This window comes from Pleurodeles waltl, chromosome 3_1, assembly GCF_031143425.1.
Source record: "Pleurodeles waltl isolate 20211129_DDA chromosome 3_1, aPleWal1.hap1.20221129, whole genome shotgun sequence".
NCBI lineage: Eukaryota > Metazoa > Chordata > Amphibia > Caudata > Salamandridae > Pleurodeles > Pleurodeles waltl.
The window spans coordinates 967,964,721-967,987,658 of NC_090440.1; the positions used below are offsets into that span (position 1 = coordinate 967,964,721).

The 22,938-nt window shown below is 46.4% G+C and overlaps 1 protein-coding gene across 1 annotated transcript in view; it reads left to right on the plus strand.

Moving 5' to 3' along the window:
• LOC138283295 (uromodulin-like) overlaps positions 1-6,495 on the plus strand; it is a 94,446-nt gene extending 87,951 nt beyond the window's left edge. Inside the window, exon 8 of the mRNA XM_069221316.1 lies at positions 5,794-6,495. Within this exon, the coding sequence (XP_069077417.1) occupies positions 5,794-5,817 (24 nt within the window). The 3' untranslated portion in view covers positions 5,818-6,495. The remainder of the gene's footprint in view (positions 1-5,793) is intronic.
• The last annotated feature ends 16,443 nt before the right edge of the window (positions 6,496-22,938 follow it).

Here is a 22,938-nt window from a genome sequence, read left to right on the forward strand (position 1 = left end):
CAGCTTACAGAACCAGGTAGGCCCAAGAAAGCACCTCTCCTACCACTTCCCATCATTGACATTCCATTTAGCAGGGTGGGGATGGATTTAATTGGACCTTTATTACCCTCCTCTAAAGGCCATACCTATATATTGGTTATAGTAGACTATGCTACCAGATACCCCGAAGCCCTCCCACTGGCAAGTATGACAACAAAAATAGAAGCACAGGCGATGATAACCGTATTCACTCGAATAGGGTTTCCCCGAGAAATACTCACTGACCAAGGTACCCCATTCATGTCGAATCTCATGAAACAGGTATGTAGGGTACTAGGAATTTCCCAAATAAAAACCTCAGTTTATCATCCCCAGACGGACGGACTGGTGGAGCGCTACAATCGGACCATCAAAACACTATTGAAGAAAGTAGTCGAGGACTCTGGGAGAGATTGGGATCAAAAATTACCCTTAGTTCTTTACGCTATTAGAACCCATGAACAGGCCTCAACAGGCCATAGCCCATTCGAACTAGTGTTCGGACGGCAACCCCGTTCCCTTTTAGATATGGCTGTAGAAACCTGGGAGAAAGAAGGGGAGGAAGAAGGAAGGCCGTTGTTGGAATATGTCCAAAACTTGAAATCCCATTTACAAGGACTATGGGAAGATGTACGGAAAAATATGGAACAGGCCCAAGAGACACAAAAACATTATTATGACAAAGGAAGTAAATTGCGTACCTTTCACCCAGATGACCAAGTCTTAATAATGCGTCCCACGTCTGAGCAAAAGCTTCTCGCGAGATGGCAGGGACCCTATCGGGTTATTAGAGCAATCTCCCCTGTCACTTATCTCATAGAACTAAATGTCAATCCTAAAAAAAAACAAATTTATCATGTGAATCTCTTAAAGAAATGGGAAGTCGCAGATGAACCAGACAACCCCATAGAGATGGGCCGGCTTTTATATCCCAGTAAGGAATTAGACGTAGAGTTCTTCCCCAAGGACAAGCAAAATAATGCAAATACGCCCTCTGTCAATGCTTCTCTGACAAGGGGGGAAAAAGAGCAGTTGTATTTCCTGTTAAGTCAGTATCAACATGTCTTTGCAGAGACGCCCGGAAGAACCTCTCTAATCTGTCATAAAATACGAACAACCCCGGGTCAAACAGTCAGACTGCGTCCCTATCGTATTCCTGAGGCAAGGAAACATATCATAGAAGACGAGATACAGAAAATGTTAGCCTTGGGAGTGATCGAGCCCTCTAATAGCCCCTGGTGCTCTCCAGTAGTCCTGGTTCCAAAACCTGACGGGTCCATCAGATTTTGTATTGACTTCCGTAAACTTAATGCGATATCAATGTTTGACACGTATCCAATTCCCCGAGTAGACAATGTCCTTGAGAAACTAGGAAAAGCTAAATATATGTCCACATTGGACCTCACTAAGGGGTATTGGCAGATTCCTCTTTTCCCAGACGACAAAGAAAAAACAGCCTTCTCTACACAATCCGGTCTCTATCACTTTACAGTGTTACCCTTTGGTCTTCATGGAGCCCCGGCTACGTTTCAGAGACTAATGGATAGGTTACTAAAACCCTTTCACACATTCTCTGCTGCCTACTTGGATGATGTCGTCATTTTTAGTGAGACATGGGGGGACCTTCTTCACCACCTTCGTCAAATATTTAATACCCTGGCGGAGGCAGGGTTAACAGCCAACCCCAAGAAATGCATATTAGGGAAAACAAACATATCTTATCTCGGATACAATATTAGCCATGGTACCCTACAACCACAAACCACGAAGGTGGAGGCCATAAAGCTAGCCCCTACCCCTAAAACAAAGAAAGATTTGCGTTCTTTCCTTGGTTTAGTCGGCTACTACCGTAGTTTCATACCGGGGTATTCCACCATTGCGGCCCCCCTTATGGACCTCCTGTCGAAATCCCACCCTAACAAGTTGAGACCCTTTACAGACTGTCAAACGAATAGTTTTGAGAGATTAAAATCATCTCTTACTGAGGAACCTGTATTGAAATGTCCTGATTTCTCTAAACCATTTCATCTGTATACAGACGCCTCTAATGTGGGGCTTGGGGCGGTTCTGGCTCAGCCTGACGGGGACGGCAGGGATCACCCTATCGTGTTTATCAGCAGGAAACTTCTTCCCCGGGAATGTCATTATCCCATCATCGAGAGGGAGTGTTTGGCCATTAAATGGGCAGTGGACAACTTGCAATATTATCTTTTGGGCAGGCCTTTTATTCGGTATACTGATCACGCTCCCCTTACCTGGCTGGCCACTCATAAGGATTCCAACTCCAGGATTTTACGATGGTTCCTTGAACTGCAGCCTTTTTCCTTCCAGGTCCGCCACATACCTGGGTCGCAACAGGGGCCTGCGGATTATTTGTCCCGTTTTCCCTGCTCTTCTTCGGTCCTCGAGCAGGACCGCTCTTGGGATGGGGTGTGTGATCGGGTGGACCCGAACACATCCTCGGCAGCGGCAGGCACTGACATGTCGGGTATTCCCGACACGTCACTTCCGCGTTCCCACGTTTCCGTGGGAAGGCTATCAGAACGAGGACAGCGTTTCCCGGTTGCCGGGGAAACGCCACAGGTCTTCCGGGCCGCGGAGTTGAAAGAGGACGCAGTACGCGGAGACGGAGGGAGGAGAGGAGCGAGCGGAGAAACCCCGAGAACACCAACCCATACAGAGGAGCATATCGTTGTTGAGGAGACCCTGACCGGAGACGAGTGTGAGGAGAAGGAGAGTGTCGACGGAGGAGTGCCGGAGGCACAACGCCCAGGAGCCAGCCACGACCCAGAAGGGTCGTTGCTTGCAAAGGTAAGGTCCTTGTGGGGCACAAGAGAAAGTACCCAATTTAAAAAGGCACTGGGGAAGGGAACTGGGGAGGATTAAAAGGGGGGGCCGGGAAAGGCAATTGGAAAGGGCGTACCTGGGCACAGGAGGTCACATATCACGTGCACTTTAGGATATACTATATATACGGTGTCCCACCACGCTACCAGCACACCCCTACCCTTTTTCCTCTTCCCCTTGTTTTTGTAAAAACACAAACCCAGATGTAATTCACCACTTACCTTAGCGTTCTCCTTCTTTTCCCGGTAAATCCACTGGAGCCATACGGGAGACCTCGGAGTTACCGACCTAAAAGACAAAGAAGAAAGAAGCAAAACCCTAATTAAAAGATTAGAAGAAGCCATCCTGAAACCTTAAGAACCCTGTAACTTTATAACAGAAAACAAGAAAAGGAAAATCTCATAAATAAATCACTTACTTTATCACCATAACCGCTCTCCGTTGTCTTTATACCGTTCCGCCTGCCACACAGCCCAATGGCTGCTACCTCTCACTCCCTATAGCACCCCTGAATTGAGTATTTATATAGCACCCCTGATGCCAGGAATTCTGATTCAGTTCATCCAGAAGGAAAATAGAACAAAGAAGGGCCATGAGAACTCAGGAACAGAAGACTTGCTGTGGGTTCTTAGTGCCAAACACTGCCTGCACCAGTCTCCACAATTGTGACAAAGTGACTTGTCCCGCAGCTGAGCATCTGCCAAGAACCCTGGTAGACTGCCAGCCCTTAGCAAATCGCCAGAAATCTCCATTGTAGAAGGGGAGGAATTTTCCTGTAGCCCATAGGCACCAAAGCCGCAGAGGTAGGTCCACTATCTTGCAGCTCCCCAGCTAGCCTGATGCCGCAGCTGCCCAGGAAGAAATACCTGTTCCCCAGAAGGTCAGCCGTGTCAATCCACTCAGTGTGAAGACCGCACAGCACCAATAACCAAGATACCAGACTCCCTGCACCAAACCAAGCTGTGTGAGTCCAGGCAGACTCCCACTGCACCAAGACCAAGCAGCCATAAAGGGACATCAGCACTTCCATAGTGGCTCAGCTAATCTGTGTTTGCACCCTCAACCAGTGAGACCGACAACCACGATGACCTTTGATGCACACAGCCTAGCTGAACTATCTAGGCTGCACCCGAGCGTCTCTGCCTGGGTACTGGAGAACTGACTGTGCTTTCTTCCTCCCAGAACCTTTGCATTCTGAGCCTCCCATTGTGAGCTCCTGGACTTCTACCCAAATCCCCTCTGCAGCCTGTTCCAGGTAATCTCCTTCTCTCCACCAGCGTAGTGCGCAAAGAGACTAACCAGACCAGCACCTCTGCATCCGGATGCCCCAGGGCAGGTAATGCGTGTGTTCTGGTGGTTCTTTAGACCTTGGCACCCTACAACCCTAAGCTCTGAAGGAGACCGCCAGAAACATATTGTAAATAACAAATGAATGTATGCAACATGTGCCCTTTTTCCCACAGAGAAGCATTGCTGTGTAAAGACGCATTTATGTGAACATTTTATTTACCTGTGAAAATCAATATTGAAAAAGTACGTACTTGATAACAAAGTTCGAGGTATCAAAATTTATATAAAAATGTGTGTTATTGTCGAACACTGGTCTCAGATTTACTCTTGAGCCTGTGTCTCATTTATTGCCTCCGTGAGTACAACAAATGCTTAGCATTACTGTTTAATAAGCCTAAACTGCTTGCCCATAATACAACAAAGGAGAGCATTTAATGTTGCCATTTGTGCCTCTGTAAACCAATAGGAGTTTGATGGGACTCTACACAGTGTATCTTGTTTTGATTACTATATCGAAAGCCAGCTTCCTACAGGTGCTTCTAACCATAAGAGTGCCCTTTTGTTTTCCAATTTCCATATTCCACATTGGTCACAAAATGTAAATTTATTATTAATTTAAATGTTTTAATTAATAGAACTGTACCATGGAAAAACATCCTCGTTGTTTAGTTGAGTTGGTGTCTCAAACTGACAAAGATACCCCATGAGGCTGAATGTCCTGAACAGTGTGGAGCATATCTGCAAGCCTAATGGCTGCCCCATACAAGGATGGCTGCCATGTTCAAATTGTCAGTGAGATGTAATGGCCTCCTTTGGCAAATTTGGGTATGATCAATTACGTTTTGTGGCCTTCATTAGCATCTTTATACCCTGTCAATGAGTTGTCACGGCTTCATTGGCACTACTGGTATCTGGGTTTTGATCACTGCTGGTCACTCTGTGATCTGTCAATGAGTTGTAGTGGCAGTTAGAGGTGAATGGCATCTGGATAAATGATTAGATAGACAAGGTTTCCAGAAGCTCCTTGTAGCAACGCACAACTCATATAGGTTGAATACTGGTTTATTGAACAGACTCCTTGCACAACACCTCCACTGCTCGTCGCTCAGCTCCCCTCATCAACATTCTAAGGTGAACTCCCAGTTGTTCCATTCTTCAACATTCTAAAGGACAGCCTTGGAGCCTACCAACTCTTACATGGAAATAATGTACATAAAGACATAAGTAGTTGTTGCCTATAAATTGATGACATACAAATACGGCTTGAGTATGTACCTTATACAATTGTGAACTACAATACTAAATGAGTATATGATCTATATTATTACACTCCTAATGTTTTGTGTGGGGAACAGACAACTAATGAGTGAAGTATAAAGAGATTTATTTGTCAGACAAGGAGAAAGAGGTACCTCCAATAGGTGTAGTGAAGTGACATGTTTGTGATAGACAAGTAGAGGATGTATATCTAATAGGGGACATAAAGTGATGTCTATTGTGTCTTCCTGTAGTCTGGCACTTGTAGGAAGGCTTTCAAAGTAAAGGTAGGCTTCCACTACTGACCTCACTCCTGTCATGTATGATATGTCAATGGGTGACCTTGTTTAACTAATTACCCTCTTGTTGTTTGGGTTCTAGGCTTGTCCTGGATCTGGACAATAAACTCACTGCTGCTCTCACTTCTGGGACTGAGGCTCATGTAACTCATCAACAATGGCTGCTCCTGATGGACTCTGTGGGCATGCTCAATAAACTAGCCTAGAGGACACAGACCAACCAAAGATGTCCACTGTAGATGGGGATCCTGGTTCATCGTCTGGAAAAATCTCATTGGCTAACAAACAACCTCTTTCTTCGGATGGGCTCTCAAAAGGTTTTCTTAGAAAATTGCAACTGGCTTTTGAAATTTCCCATTAACCACCTTTATATCACTCATCCACCTTGCTTTGAAAATCTCCCACTGACCTTTGACCTTTCTCCTTTGCAAAACTCTACTTTAGATTTCTTAGTAGTCCCTCTGTGAGATTCTTATTCATTGAAGGATAAGTACTTCATGCAGGGACTGCATGAGCTTTTTTTAAGCATGTGTCAATAAACATTTGGGATTGTGATACTATATGTCTGTTGGGAACTCAGTATTGGTCCATGGCCAGCTTTCAACTGACCGCCCTTACAGGAGCATACAGCAGAGCTCTTCCTTCCTGTCAGACTTTCTCGACTTCAGCAGTGAATCTAGTTTATTATATTTTTGTGTTTGCTTGGACTGTGGAGAATATGTATGTATACTGGCTATCGAAAATGCTTTTTCTTGTTTTCTTGCATAAACAATATTTACATCAATGCTTGATCGCTCTTCTTGTCTTTGTCAGACATGTGTGTGATGAGCCAATGGAAGAGATTACAGATGTTGTAGATATGTCTTGAAAATATGTGCCATATTGTGAAAGTAAGGGCACAGAGGGAATTCACCTTCATGGTATTTTTGTGGTAATCAAAGGGTGGTGTACGTTCAAACAGGAGATAGGAGAACAAGTCTAATTGCCCCGGCAATCCCTTAGTACCTATTTTTGTGGGACAAGGACTAAAAATCCCTATTGATACAACGTTGTGCAAACTACATAACATTATTGAGAGTTTCTAAGGTCTTGGACCCATGTGCCCATAAGTAGCCAATTGGAAAAAAGCTGAATTAATAACAATAATAATAATAATAATAACAACAACAATAACAAAGACACTTTGCCCATTCACCTTTGTAAGTAATCTAGTTGCTGCAATATTCATGCATTGCCCTTATTCTGTTATACAGGATTGATCTGTTTTTTTTATATTGAAACCCATAACAATGATTTACGCATTAATACGTTTGTCTCTGACAATTGTACATAGCAACTGAAATTCTCATCCTGCATAACAAGGAAATTCTAAGTTGAGTAACACCCCAGAAATTCATCATTTGTTTCAATGTTTGCAAATAGAAAGAAGACTTAACGGAAAATTCCTCCCTTTATAAAGGGTACAGTACACTGTGACAGTGAACCCCAGTCTCCCTTTTCTAGTCTGGAAGTGGAGACAGAAAAGGGTTGTGGTGCTGCCCAATAAAAAAATATATATTAAAAAAATAGGGGAAAAAAACAAAATTAAGTGAGAAGGGAGACAGGCAGAAGAGGCGGAGATCCTTGTGAAAACAAAATCCTCATACACGACTCTGACAAACAAGTGTCTGTCTCAGAGCAAGTGGAATGCCATTTAAAAGTCTTGGCACCACCATTAACATCATGAAATTGGCAAAAGGAGATGAAAGGAACTTTGTCAAATGCCACGTCAAGGTCAAAAAAGTAAGAGTCCTTTTATCAATGGTGCCTTTGAGAAAAACAGGAATAATCCAACGATGACAGTAACTTTGACACAGTCCTGAATAGTGAGCTCAAATGTCTTGTTCGGAATGACATTCAGCATCAGTTTCTACTTGTAACCCGAGTTGAGCAGGAGCATGTCACAAAAGTTTTGGATACAAAATGAAGTGGGATTGTAGTGTCACACCAGTGACATAATTGGTCGCAGGCCCTACCAAGTTGTTCAGTAAAGTGGAGGGGTTTTACTACCACTAATACTCCCACATGCTGTGACAACATTAAACACTCCTTAACACGTGAGGTAAAAGATTAAATACAGGCTGTCTGCAAGCGTGGTCAGGGGAGATGTTACGAGTGTGGTGAGCCAGCCTGACAGACAGGGTCCAACCTTACTTTTATTGTTGGTCTGGTTTATTTCTGGTGCTCACAGTCTGCAACACCCAGGAGTGAGTCACCGACACAACATTCTTGGCAACAAGGGGGCAATTTGAACACCCTCGGGCTCCGTAGCAGGTATTCCATAGGAGGGGCTCGGCATACCAGCACACACACCCCAAAGCCGTGACAATCTGCCACGCTCCCTCCAGGACTCGCCCGCCCCAGCCCGAGGCCGCCTCTCTGCCCGTCCTCCAGTGTGCTGATGAGAAGAAAGGAGGACCCGCAAGCTGCTGGCGTTACTGACCTCAGTACGACTCAGGCACATGCACCCAGCTACACGGTGTGCACACCTTCACCAGTGGACACGTGGTTCGGCCCACTCTAGCTGCACCAATATGCTGCAGAGCGCCCGTGGTCTCCAGCCCTGATTTTTATTCTTCTATTTTCTTCTTTTTTTCCCCTCAACAAAAAAAAGAAGGGAAAGCCTCACATCGTAATAGGAAGGGGCCCTTACACCACCAAGGACCCACCCAAAGAAGGTGATACCCAAGACTGAACAGATACAAAGGAAATTAGGAAATAATAAATTACAGACCCTCTGGGCAGGGAATCATTTGCATCTGCACTGCACATAAAAAGGAAAATGAAACATACTTCAGTAGAACAAGTATCTGAACATGGCCACCATCCCCACCATTGAGACTTTTATCGTGGAAGGTGCCCCTACAGCCAAGCTCCCAGATGGAAGGACTGGGTTGAAAGGGGTCTGCTGTTTTTTGAAGTTACCAAAGTTAAGATAACCCAGAAAAGAGCTATGATCTTTCATCTAGGGGGCAAGGACATGCACAGAATTTCCAAAATGCTCACGGAAGCCTCCCCCAAGACTCAGCTCACGCTCATCGCTGTTCTCAATGCGTATTGAGCCCTTGGCAAATTTAGACTATGTTTTTCGGCAAGCCAGGTAACTTGCAGATGAGCCCATCAACATGTTGCACATGAGACTGAAGGAACTAGCAAGCACCTGCAGGTTCACTGATGAGGAAATTAGAGGGCAGATTATTCAAAGGTGTGCCACAGCCAAATTATACGAAAGGATATGAGAGGAGTGAGGAAGATCCCTGGCCAACATTCTGTCGATGGGGCGGACCAAGGATTTATCTAAAGTTAGAGCATCCCATATGGAGGCTGCACTACAAAGGCCAATCAAGGAAGAACCTGTCCATGCTGTCACATCAAGCTCTAAACCACGAGGAACAGCCCACCATACCAGATGTGCGGATACTACAGAGGGCCTCCATACCACCCACCATATGGCCTGGCAAGAGGGAAGCGGTGCGCTGGATGTGGAAAAATCAACCACTTTCTAAAGGTGTGCTGATTGACCAATACGAAGATTCCCCACAAGGCTGTGAACGCTGCTATCAGCACACCAAGTGGAAACAGTGACATGGACGATGATGACCAAGTGCACACGATCCACTCCATCTTCGCCATAGAATCAGCAACCCAGACCACATGGAGACCACCACAGAGCTAAATCCTAGTATGTGAACATCCCACCCTTGTGGTTGTCGACACAGTTGCCTCAATCCATATCTTGTCATCTGACTCCTACTGCCACATGACTCTGCCCCCAAAGCTGCTGCCAGCCAAGGTAAAAGTATTTACAGATGGCCAGGATCACCCACTCAACCTACGAGGCCATTTCAAGATGACACTTACTTATGGACAGCAATCCATAGAAGCCCAAGTATATGTTGTAGAAGGTGGGAATGGCATGCTGTTAGGCTGCAAGGCCTCAGAGACACTTGGCATTGTAGCGTTTGTATTTGGAGTACACCACAGGTTGGTTGCAGACCTCTTGGAGGAGTTCCTTAAAGTATTTAGCGGCATCGGCTTTTTGCGAGACAGAGAGGTAAAGCTGCACATCGTATTTCCATATCACCAGTGGCTCTCAGACACCAACACATTGCATTTCATCCGCAACCCCAAGTGGAGGAAGAACTAGACAAGCTTGAAAAGGCTGGGATCATCAAAAAAGTGGCGGGCCTATGCCCTGGCTATCCCTGATCGTAGTAGCCTGGAAACCAAAAACCCTGGTGAAGGATGAATATGCGTAGATATGCAGTTACCAAACATGATGATAAAATGGGAGCAACACCTAACCCCCACGATTAATTACCTGATTGGGGAGCTGAGCAGGGCTAACTGGTTCTCCAGACTTGAACTGTGATCAGGGTATCACCAACTGGTCCTTGCCGAGGAGTCTAGTTACATCACAGCTTTCTCCCTGCATATATACCTCTGGTGCTATAAAAGACAGAATTTTGGGATGTTGAGTGCAGTGGAGGTGTTTAAGAACGTAATCCAGGAACTACTGATTGGCCTCCCAGGAGTCGTCAATGTCAGCGATGACATCCTTGTCTATGCTAAAACAATGCCAGAGCACAATGTGAGGTTGAAAGGAGTACTCCAAAGTATCCAGAACTCTGGCCTGACGCTACATCGCAAGAAGTGAGAATTTCTAAAAACAAAAACTCCAGTTCTTTAGATACATGTTTTCATCTGAAGGAGTGGCCCCAGACCCAGAGAAAGTGTGAGACATTAAAGAAGCCCGACCACCATCCACAGTATCAGAGGTCCGCAGTTTCTTGGTAACAGTGAACTACTGTGGATGATTCATCAAAGACCTCTCAACAAGTACCCAAACTCTCAGAGACCTCACCAGGTTGACTACTCCATGGTCATGGGGCCCCACACAGGATGCCGCATTCCCTGCTACAAAGAATGCCCTGTCGGCGGCTACCATCCTCAAGTATTATGACCCCCACAAAGACACCACCATTGCCATTGACTCTGGTCCCAAAGGATTAGGGCCCGTACTGCTGCAGAAACACCAGGCTGAAGAACGGGTTCCATTTGCATATGCCAGCAGATCTCTGATGGAAACCAAGCAAAGAAATTCTGAGACTGAGAAGGAGGCGATTGCAATCTACTGGGGATGTTAACACTTCTATCTCTACGGCAACGCCTTCAACGTGACAACTGATCATAAGCCTCTCATCTCACTATTCAATGGCACAGCATAGAAACCTCCTCCATGGATTGAGAAGTAGATGCTTCAACTACAAAGTCAAATATCATCCAGGATCTCATAACCCAGTGGCTTTTCTGTCTCATCACCCCAGAACAGCCACAGTAGAAGAGGAGAACGAAGCTCAGGAGACTGAAGAGTATGTGAGGTGTGTTGTTGACCAATCATGTCCACTCCCGCTATCTGCTGGGGAAGTATGCCAAGCAACCATCCAAGATGAATGTCTTCAGAAAGCACTAGATGCTCTAACCAATAACTGATGGCACGCCGTGAAGAAACAGTGGCCTTAGCTCACCCCAGAAGCCTGGTGAGTCATGGACAGCCTGTATCATGTCAGACAAGAGTTGACCGTCGACCCTGAACGATGCTTGCTAAGAGGACACTGTCTGGTCATCCCCTCCACCATAACAGACCATGCTGTTCAGCTGGCCCACAACAGTCACCAAGGAATGTTGAAGACAAATAATCGACTCAGGACCAAAGCGTGGTTCTGCTTGATGGACGAGAAAATCGAAGTGTTGGTTTGCGCCTGCGAATGTTGTCAAGCCTCAGGGGAGCCGAGCAGCACCCATAGAGACAGAAAGAAGGCCAAAAAAACATGGGTTTCTGCCAGTTTGGACTTTGGGGGTCTCCCTGATGGGCGGCACACTTTGGTGATGATCAATGACTCTTCAAAATACCCCACTGAGATTGCTCCTACCCTAAGCACCAGTGAGGTAATCCTCAAAATTGAGAAAATCATGGCCACGCACGGTCTGATAGCCGAGTTGAAGGCTGACAAAGGATCCCCGTTTCAAAGCCATAAACTGTCGACCTACCTTAAGTCGCTGGGCATATATCATCTAAAAATCACCCCCATTGGCCTCAAGCAAATGGGGAAGTAGAAAGGTTTATGCATACTTTAAACAAGGTGATCCGAATAGCGTCAGCCTATTTCAATCCCTGGAGCTGGCCAGCTATTCATTTTCATGAAAGTACTACCAGACCCCAAATTCCAGCACAGGGGAACCACCGGGACATCTGTCCATGGGGCCAGTAGTCACAGACTCAATCCCGCACCATACTTCATGGACTCCCACACCAGTGGATGAACTGTTAATGTACCAACAGAATAAAAAAAGCAAATGCAGAGGCCAGTCGAAGCTGGTGTGTGAAACTCTCTGATCTGAAAGAGGGAGATCTAGTACTACTCAAGGACCAAGTTTCAGGAAGTAACTTTCAGCTACCATCTGAAAGGCACCCCAGGACCATTGTGCATCATCAGGGTATGATGGTAGTTGCCAGGCGTGTGGTGGACCACGTCATCAGGAACATATCCATGTTAAAAAATTTCTACCGTAATCCCTGCTAGTCAGAGTGTGAGGGGACAGAAACTCCCCAAGAGATGCCCATGATGAGCTGTCTGAAGATGATGATTCTCCTCCAGTCAAGCACCTGTCGTTTCCTCCCAGTTTGTAGTGCATCCTAGTTTGTTTTAATGGGATAACATGAGTTAGCTTAGCCTTTGGCTTGCAGACTCGTGCCCCGTCACCTAGTGACTTTTATCCTACTTAGCTTGCTCTGTCTTAGCCCATTTAATTATTTAATTCATCTAAGATGGCTGCCTTGTTTATAGTTAGGCCACTTGTTATGCTTTGCATTATCAGTGCCACCGCGCTAAGGCATCAAGATCAAGCAATAAAGACAAACAAACAGTAGGTGTTCACACTTAGGGATTTTCCCCCTCTATACTTTCGAGGGATTGTTTATAATAATTGCCGTCCCAAGCATGTCTGTTATCTATTTTTTGGGAACACACCTACGTCAGGGGTCCTGGTAGATCTGTATAAATACATCACACTTTAGACAGATAATCAGAGAGATTCCGACCAGAGGGCATTGCCACCATTGCTGATATCGATGCTGTACGTCGTCTTGACGCTGACCCAGTCTTCGTGTCCCGGCGGAGTCTGAGATAGAGACCTCATTCCAAGGTAACGAGGGTTGGGGGTCCCTCTCATGGACATGGCATTGGCAGATTAGGTTTAGCAAACCCAGCTCTCCTTTAGGTAGGAGGTTAGGCCTATCACATTAGGGTATTAGGGCATATTACATCTTGTATGTCTTTTACATGCATTGCAAGATGGTGGGGGTCTTTGTAATAATGACTCTAATCTTCACAATTCTGTTCCTTGCATTATTCATTATCCTAATCATTGCAGCCCATGCAACTTATCGCAAATTTCAGTTTTGTTAAATAAAAACTATTGAAACTTTACTGCATCTTTGTCATTGTCTGTGTTCGTATGAGACATGCTATATGTGTGAGAAAGGGGTAATCTCCATTTAACCATGACTACCTGAGAAGTCTTATGTTCGAGTCCATGCGTAAAGGCTGCCACAAATCACCTTTTTACTATTGTGTTTCTGTTGAGGTACTGTTAGTGAGCCGGTAAGGTTGGGACAACAGTTGCGATTTGTTGTAGGATAGGCATAGTCACCTACAAACAAAAGTACTGTCATCCTTTAACCAGCAGTCTTGCCTAGAGCAAGAGTCCAAACTATGACAAGTTGTGACCCAAGACTGTTAGATGGAACTCCTGTCGCTGAACCTGTGATTCCGGACCCCGAGAGTCAAACGGACCGCATCCTTCACACCAGATATTGGCTACAGCGCAACCCTCCACCTTCATTGAGATTGAAGGATCCTCTAGTGTAGCAAAGTGTAGTGGAATTTGGGGGGGAGGTTTACCTGATTTGTTCTATGCAATCATATGTATGTTTTTTCTTTAATATTTTGGGGGAGGAATGTAGTGTTGTGCCAGTGGCGTAAGTGGTTGTGAGCACTACCAAGTTGTTCAGTAAAGTAGAGGGGTTTTACTACCATCAAAACGCCCTGATGTCGTGACAACATTAAGCACTCCTTACCACGTGAAGTAAAAGATTAAATAAAGGCTGCCCACAGGCGTGGTCAGGGGGGATGTTATGAGTGTGGTGAGCCAACTTGATGGACAGGGTCCAACCTTACCTCTATTATTGGTGTGGTTTATTTCTAGCACTCGCTGTCCGCAACACCCTGCAATTACCCGTAGACACAACAGGGAATAACAACACGCATTCTGGCTCAGGAAGATCTACTGGAAGCTAATCTACTGAGTATAGTGATTATAGCATTTATCAGTGAAGCAGCTGCAAGTTCAGAATGAAGCAAGTATATAATGCCCGAAGAAATCGTAAATCAGTATGTATGTATGCCATGTGTGACTTTCAAGACAGTAATCATTGGCTAAGTGCTAACTGTCGAAAATTGATCAACAGCATTAGCATGGTAATAGTCTCTCTTCTAATGTCCTTGAGGTATCTCAGGCCATTGTATGCATGTGTAGGGGGCTTGCTACCAATTCAGCAGTCTGGATGCTCTTAACTCATCAGTGATTGGACAGGGTTGAGTGAGGCTGACGCCTGCTGCCAACTCACAGGGCTTGTGTCAAGAGCTGTAGCCTAGCTAGTCAGCAGACATTTAGCAGGTGATAAAAGGTGGAAAAGAGGTTCAGGACCTCTACCGCGTTTTGAGAACCCAGAAAACGTATTCTATAAGTGAGAACTATTTAGATAGTTGACCTAAGACAATAGAAATGTTCTCCACCAAACGTGACTTACTGTTCACTCATGCTCTTGAGGAGGGCTGTAAGCAAGCTACTAAAGGACTAACCAAAACGAGTAGGGAAAACCTCCTTGTCATGCAAGGTCTTTTGGGTATGCATATTTTGCGAGGAATACGCTTAGTTAAAAAGCAAAATACAGTTCATTCAAAGTTTTTTAACAGAAACACTGTTTCACTGAAACCCACCTTACATCGTCTGCACCCCAAGTTGTGAACCAACCATTCCATTGACTACCATTAGTTCAACATAAACATTCTTTAGACTAATTACTCGGACCAGAACTAGCACCTACAATACCAATGAGTGGAATTACCATATTAAATTAAAAGGATGGGGTAAAAATAACTTTAGTTAGGCTGGGGAGAAGCTGATTCCCCTCTGGCAAAAAATAAAACATTCGACAAAAAAGAAACACTCTTTAAGCAGCAGCCAGCTTGCCACTTACGAGTGTGTAAATTGTGTCTTCGCTGACAAATAAATAGTTCAGCAAGAAACAAAGCATGAGAGCAAGAGCAATCTGCTCCCTGTATGCACTTCAGAAAAGTGAAATGCGGAGAATGAAGCACAGGACAACGAGTATTATTTGTTAAATTTTTTTTAAACAAAGGTGTTCTACTAAAGTGGTTTTCAAACAAGTGTATTCAACGTACATATCACCTATCTCCACCCTATCCCCATACCTTGCGGTGCACACCCCTTCTAAAGTCTAGGGTGGTAATTACATAGGAAGAACTATCATGTGTGTATTCCCATTGTGTGCGACATGCGTACGGACAATCAACACCCACGTATACGGAAAGTGGCAGATACTTTGATTATTCAGATACAAACAGAGGTAACATGGTCTCAGGAACTGGGAGGTGCGGAGGACAAAGGCAGAAGAAACAAGACCACAAAGTGCTGAGAGTGCTGGAAGAATGAGCAGGGCCAGGAAGTCCAGGCAGAGTGAGCAGGGCCAGGAAGTGCTGTCAGAACAAGCAAAAGAAGCAGTCCCATGAAGTGCCATGAGTACAAGCAGTGAGCAGGGCCTGGAAGTGCTGGAAGAACAGAGTGAGCAGGGCCAGAAAGTACTGACAGTACAAGTATCAATCCCACGAAGTGCCATGAGTACGAGCAATGAACAACGACTCACTGTGCTGAAAGTACAAATAGAGTGAGCAGCAGTGCTTAATTTGCAAATAAAAAGGTGCCTGTGCTCAAAGCTCTCCTCTTTAACATGCGGCTGCTGCAATTAAATGTGCGAGCACAGAATACTGAGGCATCGTAATCCTGAATCTATTTTGGGTCTCTTTAATCCATTTACAGCCAATCCCTACTCCCTCAGCTCACTCTTGCAGCTTCCTGTTTTTCTCCTTTCTGATGCTTTTTCGTTTTTCTCTTTTTCCCTCTTTCTTTTATGTGTCTTTTTCTCGCAGTGAATGCTTGAGGCAGAACAATAAGTGCCGGCTCTCAAAAATAAGGTAGGTGCTCCGCACCGGAAACAACAAACACAAATTAAGTACTGGTGAGCAGTGCCTAGAAGTGCTACAAATTCAGGCAGAATGAGTAGGGCCAGGGAATGCTGAAACTACATACAGAAAGAACAGATCCATTAAGTGCCATGAGTACAAGCTATGTACAGGGCTGCACTGTGCTGAAAGTACAGGCAGAGTGAGCAGGGCCTGGAAGTGCTGAAAGTGCATGCTGAAAGAGCACGTCCATGAAGTCCCATGAGTACGAGCAGTGAGAAAGGCTTTTCGTTGCTTAAATTACTAGCAGACTAACTGAGGCCAAATATAGCTAAAGAATTGATACAGTGAGCAGGGCCAGAGTATAATCCCAGCATGCTGAAGGTTGAAGGGGGAAAGGAAAAAAAGTGCAGAGTAACTTGGTTCTAGGAGTGCTCAATTAAGAAGCAAATGAAGGAGGAGTTTTACAAAAGTGTGAGCAAGACCTGAAAGGAGTATAAAATGCACGTAGGGTGGAGCGTTTGTAGAAGCTCTGGTAATATACAGAGTAGACAGGAGCATAACTGATAGGACTGCGGGGTCATAAAACGTGGATCCAGACTGGCTAAAAGAATAGACACCAACTTGATGGGTATTTGCAAAAGGCTACTGAGAGCACTGGAAGAGGACCACTCTTACACTCTTATACAAAGTACTGTCAACAAGATAATCATCGCCTCGCCGATCAGGATGGACCACTGTGCGCATCTTGGGTGAATTACTTAAATGCTGAAGGGCCTTCAGCAACAGTAATGATGGTGTCGCTTACCTCAACGACACATGAAATCCCAGAATTCCCCTCAAGCTCTTTTTGTGAGCTTTGGGTGAGGGGGGAGGGGGTGGGGGGAGCGTCATAGTTTCTTCAACTGGTACAGCCTGTTTGTAACACAACACTGTACGCAGCGCTCAGCGCAGTACTGGAATGTACATTCACAGATCATCCTCGTGAACACGTCTACGGATAAAACTATATCACACTTAGCTTACAGCTTTTTCGTTCATGCATTGCTACAAATAATGATTGCTGTTCCAGTTTTCCTTTTTGCCTGTGGACTAGTCTCCAGCAGGGAATCAGGCACCTTGATTGACTAAAGCACGAGTCCTAACAATTTGACCCAAACTGTTTCCACAAAAACCAAAACAGCCCCTTTATCTTTGCATCTTATATGTTTGCCTCTCCAGTGAGTGGAAGCAGACTCCTCGAAGATTTTATCTATTATGAAATAAATGATTATCCTCATTTAATGGATTAATTGTCCCGGGATGAGATTGCAGAGTCTGTGCCGCACCAATGCAGATTGGTGAGGGGTTGGGGCGGGGTTTGGGGGTATGGCCAATGTGTCTAAGGGAGTAGGTGCTTATTATGGCCATGGGACAACCTTATCGGCCTGTAGATCCTTCCTGGCCTCTGATACCTGGATAAATACCTGGAAGAGTGACACAAGGCAACTGGTTGTGGCTCACCAACAGAAAGACCTATCTTTATTACTTTATGGTAATTCGGATGTTAACTATGATTTTAGGAGTGTTGGAGTGTGACTTTTATAATCAATATTAACGTGAAAAGCTTGCAAAATAATGTATGACGAAGCTGCATAGAAAACGTGATAGAATAATATTAATGCACGCGTTTGAAATGTGCCCATGGGGTGTGGCCATCAATGTATACGATGACTAATGAAACTGACTAATAATGAATTAATAATGTACTCATGTATGATTTTGTATTAGTATTGAGAGTTGTGTATTAAGGTCTGCTAAATGACTCACTAGGCCCTTGTTAGCAAGGGTCTGGGCCTAGCTGCCTGGTCTCATATTAACTGTGTTTTCTAACGTGCAATGTGCTGCTTTCCTGAAGGACACGACGCTGTACTTTTCCAGAAGCTAGAGATGTGGGTGTGTAGCCGTAGTAAATTCTTTCTCATGGGACCCAATGTGCTCAAGGAGACATTCTTGCCGAATGCAACAGTGTATTTCGCAACAGGTGCAAGGTCGCCTAAACTGGTAAAGACAATGGAACTACTGACTGGAGCGACAAGTTTAACTTTTCTTACCTGACATTCTACCCGTTGAAGACGTCAATCACAGGAGCCAATAAACTGCATGAGAACTGTCTTAGGTGAAAATTCTAGTAAGGTGTGCGACTGATTATTGGATAGAGATAACGATGCACCAAATATTGCCCAATGGGAAATTAGAGACTTGTTCAACAATTTTAATATAAGGGCGTGACACAAAGAGAAATCAGCCATTATAGGACATTCCACGGACCCATTACTTTGCCATCCTTTGCTTTTCTGAAAGACTATGGCCCTCATTACAACATTGGTGGCAAAAGCCGCTTACCACCGTGCAGAAGACTGCCAACACACCGCTGCGGCAGCGGAATTCCGCCACGGTCATTATGACCCATTGCTCGGAATCCGCCAAAATTGAGACACCCACACAAGTCCACCACACCAAAGATCAGTGATAAACTGGCGAAAACAAAACCTCCACGTCACGCCAACAGAAATACGCCCACACTATCACGACTCACGAATCCACGCAGCGGTCTTTCAACCGCGGTATTCCATTGGCGGTACACACCGCTGTGCTCAAAATACACACACTCTTACAAAACACAGCCACATTGGACAAATCGAAATACACACACCTGATACACATACACACACCACTCCCACACACCCATTACAATATAAAACACACACCCACATCACCCACAAACCCCTACGACCAAAATACCGAAAGAAGGCCAGAGAGAGACACTACAAACTACTACCAAGCATCCACAGGCACACAATACCATCACCCACATAACTTCCACGCACCTTACACAACACACCACTAAATCTCACCGCACTTATCACAATACACACCACCCCACACATCACCCACACCACCCCATGGCACAGCAAAGACACCCCAGGTTCTCTGAGAAGGAGCTCAGGGTCAAGGTGGAGGAAATCGTCTGGGTAGAGCCACAGCTATTCGGATCACAGGTGCAGCACACCTCCATAGCTAGGAAGATGGAGCTATGGCGAAGAATCGTGGACAGGGTCAACACAGTGGGACAGCACCCAAGAAATAGGGATGACATCAGGAAGAGGTGGAACGACCTACGGGGGAAGGTGCGTTCCGTGGTATCAAGACACCACCTTGCGGTTCAGCGGACTGGCGGCGGAACCCCACTCTCTCCCCCACAACTAAGAACATGGGAGGAGCAAGTCTTGGCAATTCTGCATCCTGAGGGCCTCGCAGGAGTAGATGGAGGAATGGACTCTGGTAAGGCAATGCTTTACTACTATAACCCCCACCCTACCTGCATGCCATCACATACCCCCACCCTCACCCTCACCCCATCACTCCAACTCCTCACAAATGTCCCAATATCACAAACCACACATCCCAACACCAAGCCCTGCATGCAACAACAAAGCATGGACACCCATCACCAAACCATGGCCACTGCACATACCCATACACCCCCCTAAACCACCATCACACAAGGTCCCACACAGGAATGCAAGCACTGGGGTACACGCTTACCCACCCATTGCACACCATGGCACACACAGATGCAATAAACATCCTTTTATACCCCTGCAGGACCCCTACCCAATGTCACCGGACAGGAGGGTCCACACATGTCCACACCACCAACAGAAGAGGCCCACAGTGATGACAGCAGCTCTGTCCAACTGGATCTAGATGACCAGCCCGGCCCATCTGGGACCTCGGGACAGTCGGTTCCCCTCACACTGGCAAAGGCCACTACAGAGCTTCCCCCCTCTGGAAACACCAGCACAGCACCCACCCAGCGGGCCCATACCACTGTCCCCAGGACACGTCAATCAGCAGTGTGTCCATCACTACAGGGAACCCAGGCTAACCCACCACCCCAACAACAACAGGGACCTGGGGGCAGTGGCAGTGGGCACACCGTTCAGGGGACAGAGGCACAGGAACACAGGGGAACTGGGAGGGCTGCTGTGTGACAGGGGGAGGACAGGCCCAGGGAACCCACTCTCCACGAGGCCCTCTCCAACATCATGGGAGCCTACCACCATTCCCAGGAGACAATGGCAACTGTACTGGCAAAGTTTCAAGAGACCCAGCGGCTGCTGGAGGAACAGTATTTAGGCTTCAGGGAGGAACTCAGATCCATCAATTCCACCCTGGGCACCATCGTAGGGGTGCTGAAGGAAGTCCTCAACACCAGGAGGGACACTGTGGCACAACAAGGGGCCCCTGACACTAGCCTGGACGATGAACTGCCCACCACCTCCACCGGCGCTAGTGGACAAGAGGCACCGCCACAGGACCACCACACCAGCACCCCACCCCCTGCAGATAGAGAACCACCCCGCAAACGGTCCCTGAGATCCAGGACAAATACAGAGAACGGTGCCAAGACCCACGCCAAGAAATGAGACCGCCCTGAATGTCATCCTTCTGTCCCACCTTGTCACCCTGTCCATCCTCAAACTGCCCCAGCTACACTTCCTATGCCCCTTTGGGCAATGCACCTGTGAGACTAATAGACTGGACTCTGCCATGGACATTCCTCCACCATCACCCCTCACCATTATACAGCACCCTCCAATGTTGAGCACTTAAATAAACACCCTTAAAGCAAAAAACAATCTGAGTCTGTCTGTGATTTTGAAATAGTGTATTAGCAATTACAGTGACAAAATGTTCTTTCAATTGTAATGTCAACATACCTATGTCACACAGCTCCAGTCCATGAGGAAACAAAGCAGATGTCACACAGTGGGACCCACATCTGTGAAATCGTAAGGGAAAGTGACAACTCAGTGACCATACACTGGGTGAAAACGACAGACAGTAGAGAGGTAGTAGTGTTAAAGTACATGTAGTAGGCAGGTTTGTATTCTTACCTGTGTCTCAGTGAAAGTATTGCAGGATCACCGAGTTCCTGTTGTCGATGTCCTCTTATTCTGCTTCCTCGTCTTCACTGTCCACAGGCTCCACAGATACCACAACACCTCCATCTGGACCATCCTCCTGCAGAAAAGGCACCTGTTGTCACAAAGCTAAGTTGTGAAGCATACAGCAGGCCAGGATGATCTGGCACACCTTCTTTGGTGAGTAGAATAGGGAACCACCTGTCATATGGAGGCACCTGAACCTGGCCTTCAGGAGGCCAAAGGTCCGCTCTATAATCCTCCTAGTTCACCCATGGGCCTCATTGTAGCGTGCCTCTGCCCTTGTCCTGGGATTCCTCACTGGGGTCAGTAGCCATGACAGGTTGGGGTAACCAGAGTCACCTGCAAATGGCGAGGGCAACTGTTAGACACACACTACCTGTAGGGATATTCCCAGACCCAGACAACCATTCCCACTGACTTGCTTCCAGGTGCTCACCTAATAGCCACACACGGTGCCTCTGGAGTTGACCCATCGCATAAGGGATGCTTCTATTCCGCAGGATGTAAGCGTCATGCACCGGGCCAGGAAATTTGGCATTCACATGGGAGATGTACTGGTCTGCCAAACACACCATCTGCACATTCATCGAATGATAACTCTTCCGGTTTCTGTACACCTGTTCACTCCTGCGGGGGGGGTACCAAAGCCACATGTGTCCCATCAATGGCACCTATGATGTTGGGGATATGTCCCAGGGCATAGAAGTCACCTTTCACTGTAGGCAAATCCTCCAGAATCCTGAGGGAAAACGATGTAGCTCTGCATGTGTTTCAGCAGGGCAGACAACACTCTGGACAACACGTTGGAAAACATAGGCTGGGATATCCCTGATGCTATGGCCACTGTTGTTTGAAATGACCCACTTGCAAGGAAATGGAGTACTGACAGCACCTGCACTAGAGGGGGTATTCCTGTGGGATGGCGGTAGCTGACATCAGGTCTGGCTCCAACTGGGCACACAGTTCCAGGATTGTGGCACAATCAAGCCTGTAGGTGATGATCACATGTCTTTCCTCCATTGTCGACAGGTCTACCAGCGGTCTGTACACCGGAGGATGCCTCCATCTCCTCACATGTCCCAGCGGACGGTGCCTATGAAGGACAACAGCGAGCACAGAGTCAACCAACTCAGAGGTACGTACACACAGCTTACACAGAACACGATTCATAATCCGAAATTTGCATGTATGAGTGTTGAGGCAAGGCCTCGGTATGTGTGACGTAGTTAAAAATTAAGCCATGTGGGCCCCTGAAATGGTGGCTGCCTGACCTGTAAAGTGGGACAATGGGATGTGAGGTAACTGCGCTGGCATTGTATACCGTCACGGTAGGCGGTCGAAGACCGCGGTGCAATTCTGCATTGGTTAACATTGGACCCTATGGGTCCCAGGAGCCAATGACGATGTATGCCGGCGGTGACGGTACGCACTGCCGCGGACGTGACCGCCATTTTCTATCTGTTCAATCACTCGATACCTGATCTTCGACAGGAGAGGACCTACACTGCAAGTGCTGCTGTGACCTCAGTCTGGAAGAGACAATGGCTCGTGCGTCTGGGGAAAGGGCCCCTGCCTTCAGCACAGAGGAGTTGGAGAAACTCATGGATGGGGTCCTCCCCCAGTACACGCTACTCTACCGTCCTCCAGACAAACAGGTAAGTACACTCGGAGCATGCTGAATGGGCTATGCCTGTGTGGAGTGGGGTGGATGAAAGATGGGGGGGGAGAATGAGGCGTACATGAAACGACGGTGAGTGCATGTGCCACATGGCAAGGGTAGGGATGGGGGCCAATGACTGTGACAGTGCAGTTGGTAATAACTTGTCTTTTTCCCCTGTACAATTCATGTAGGTCAGCGCCCACCAGAAG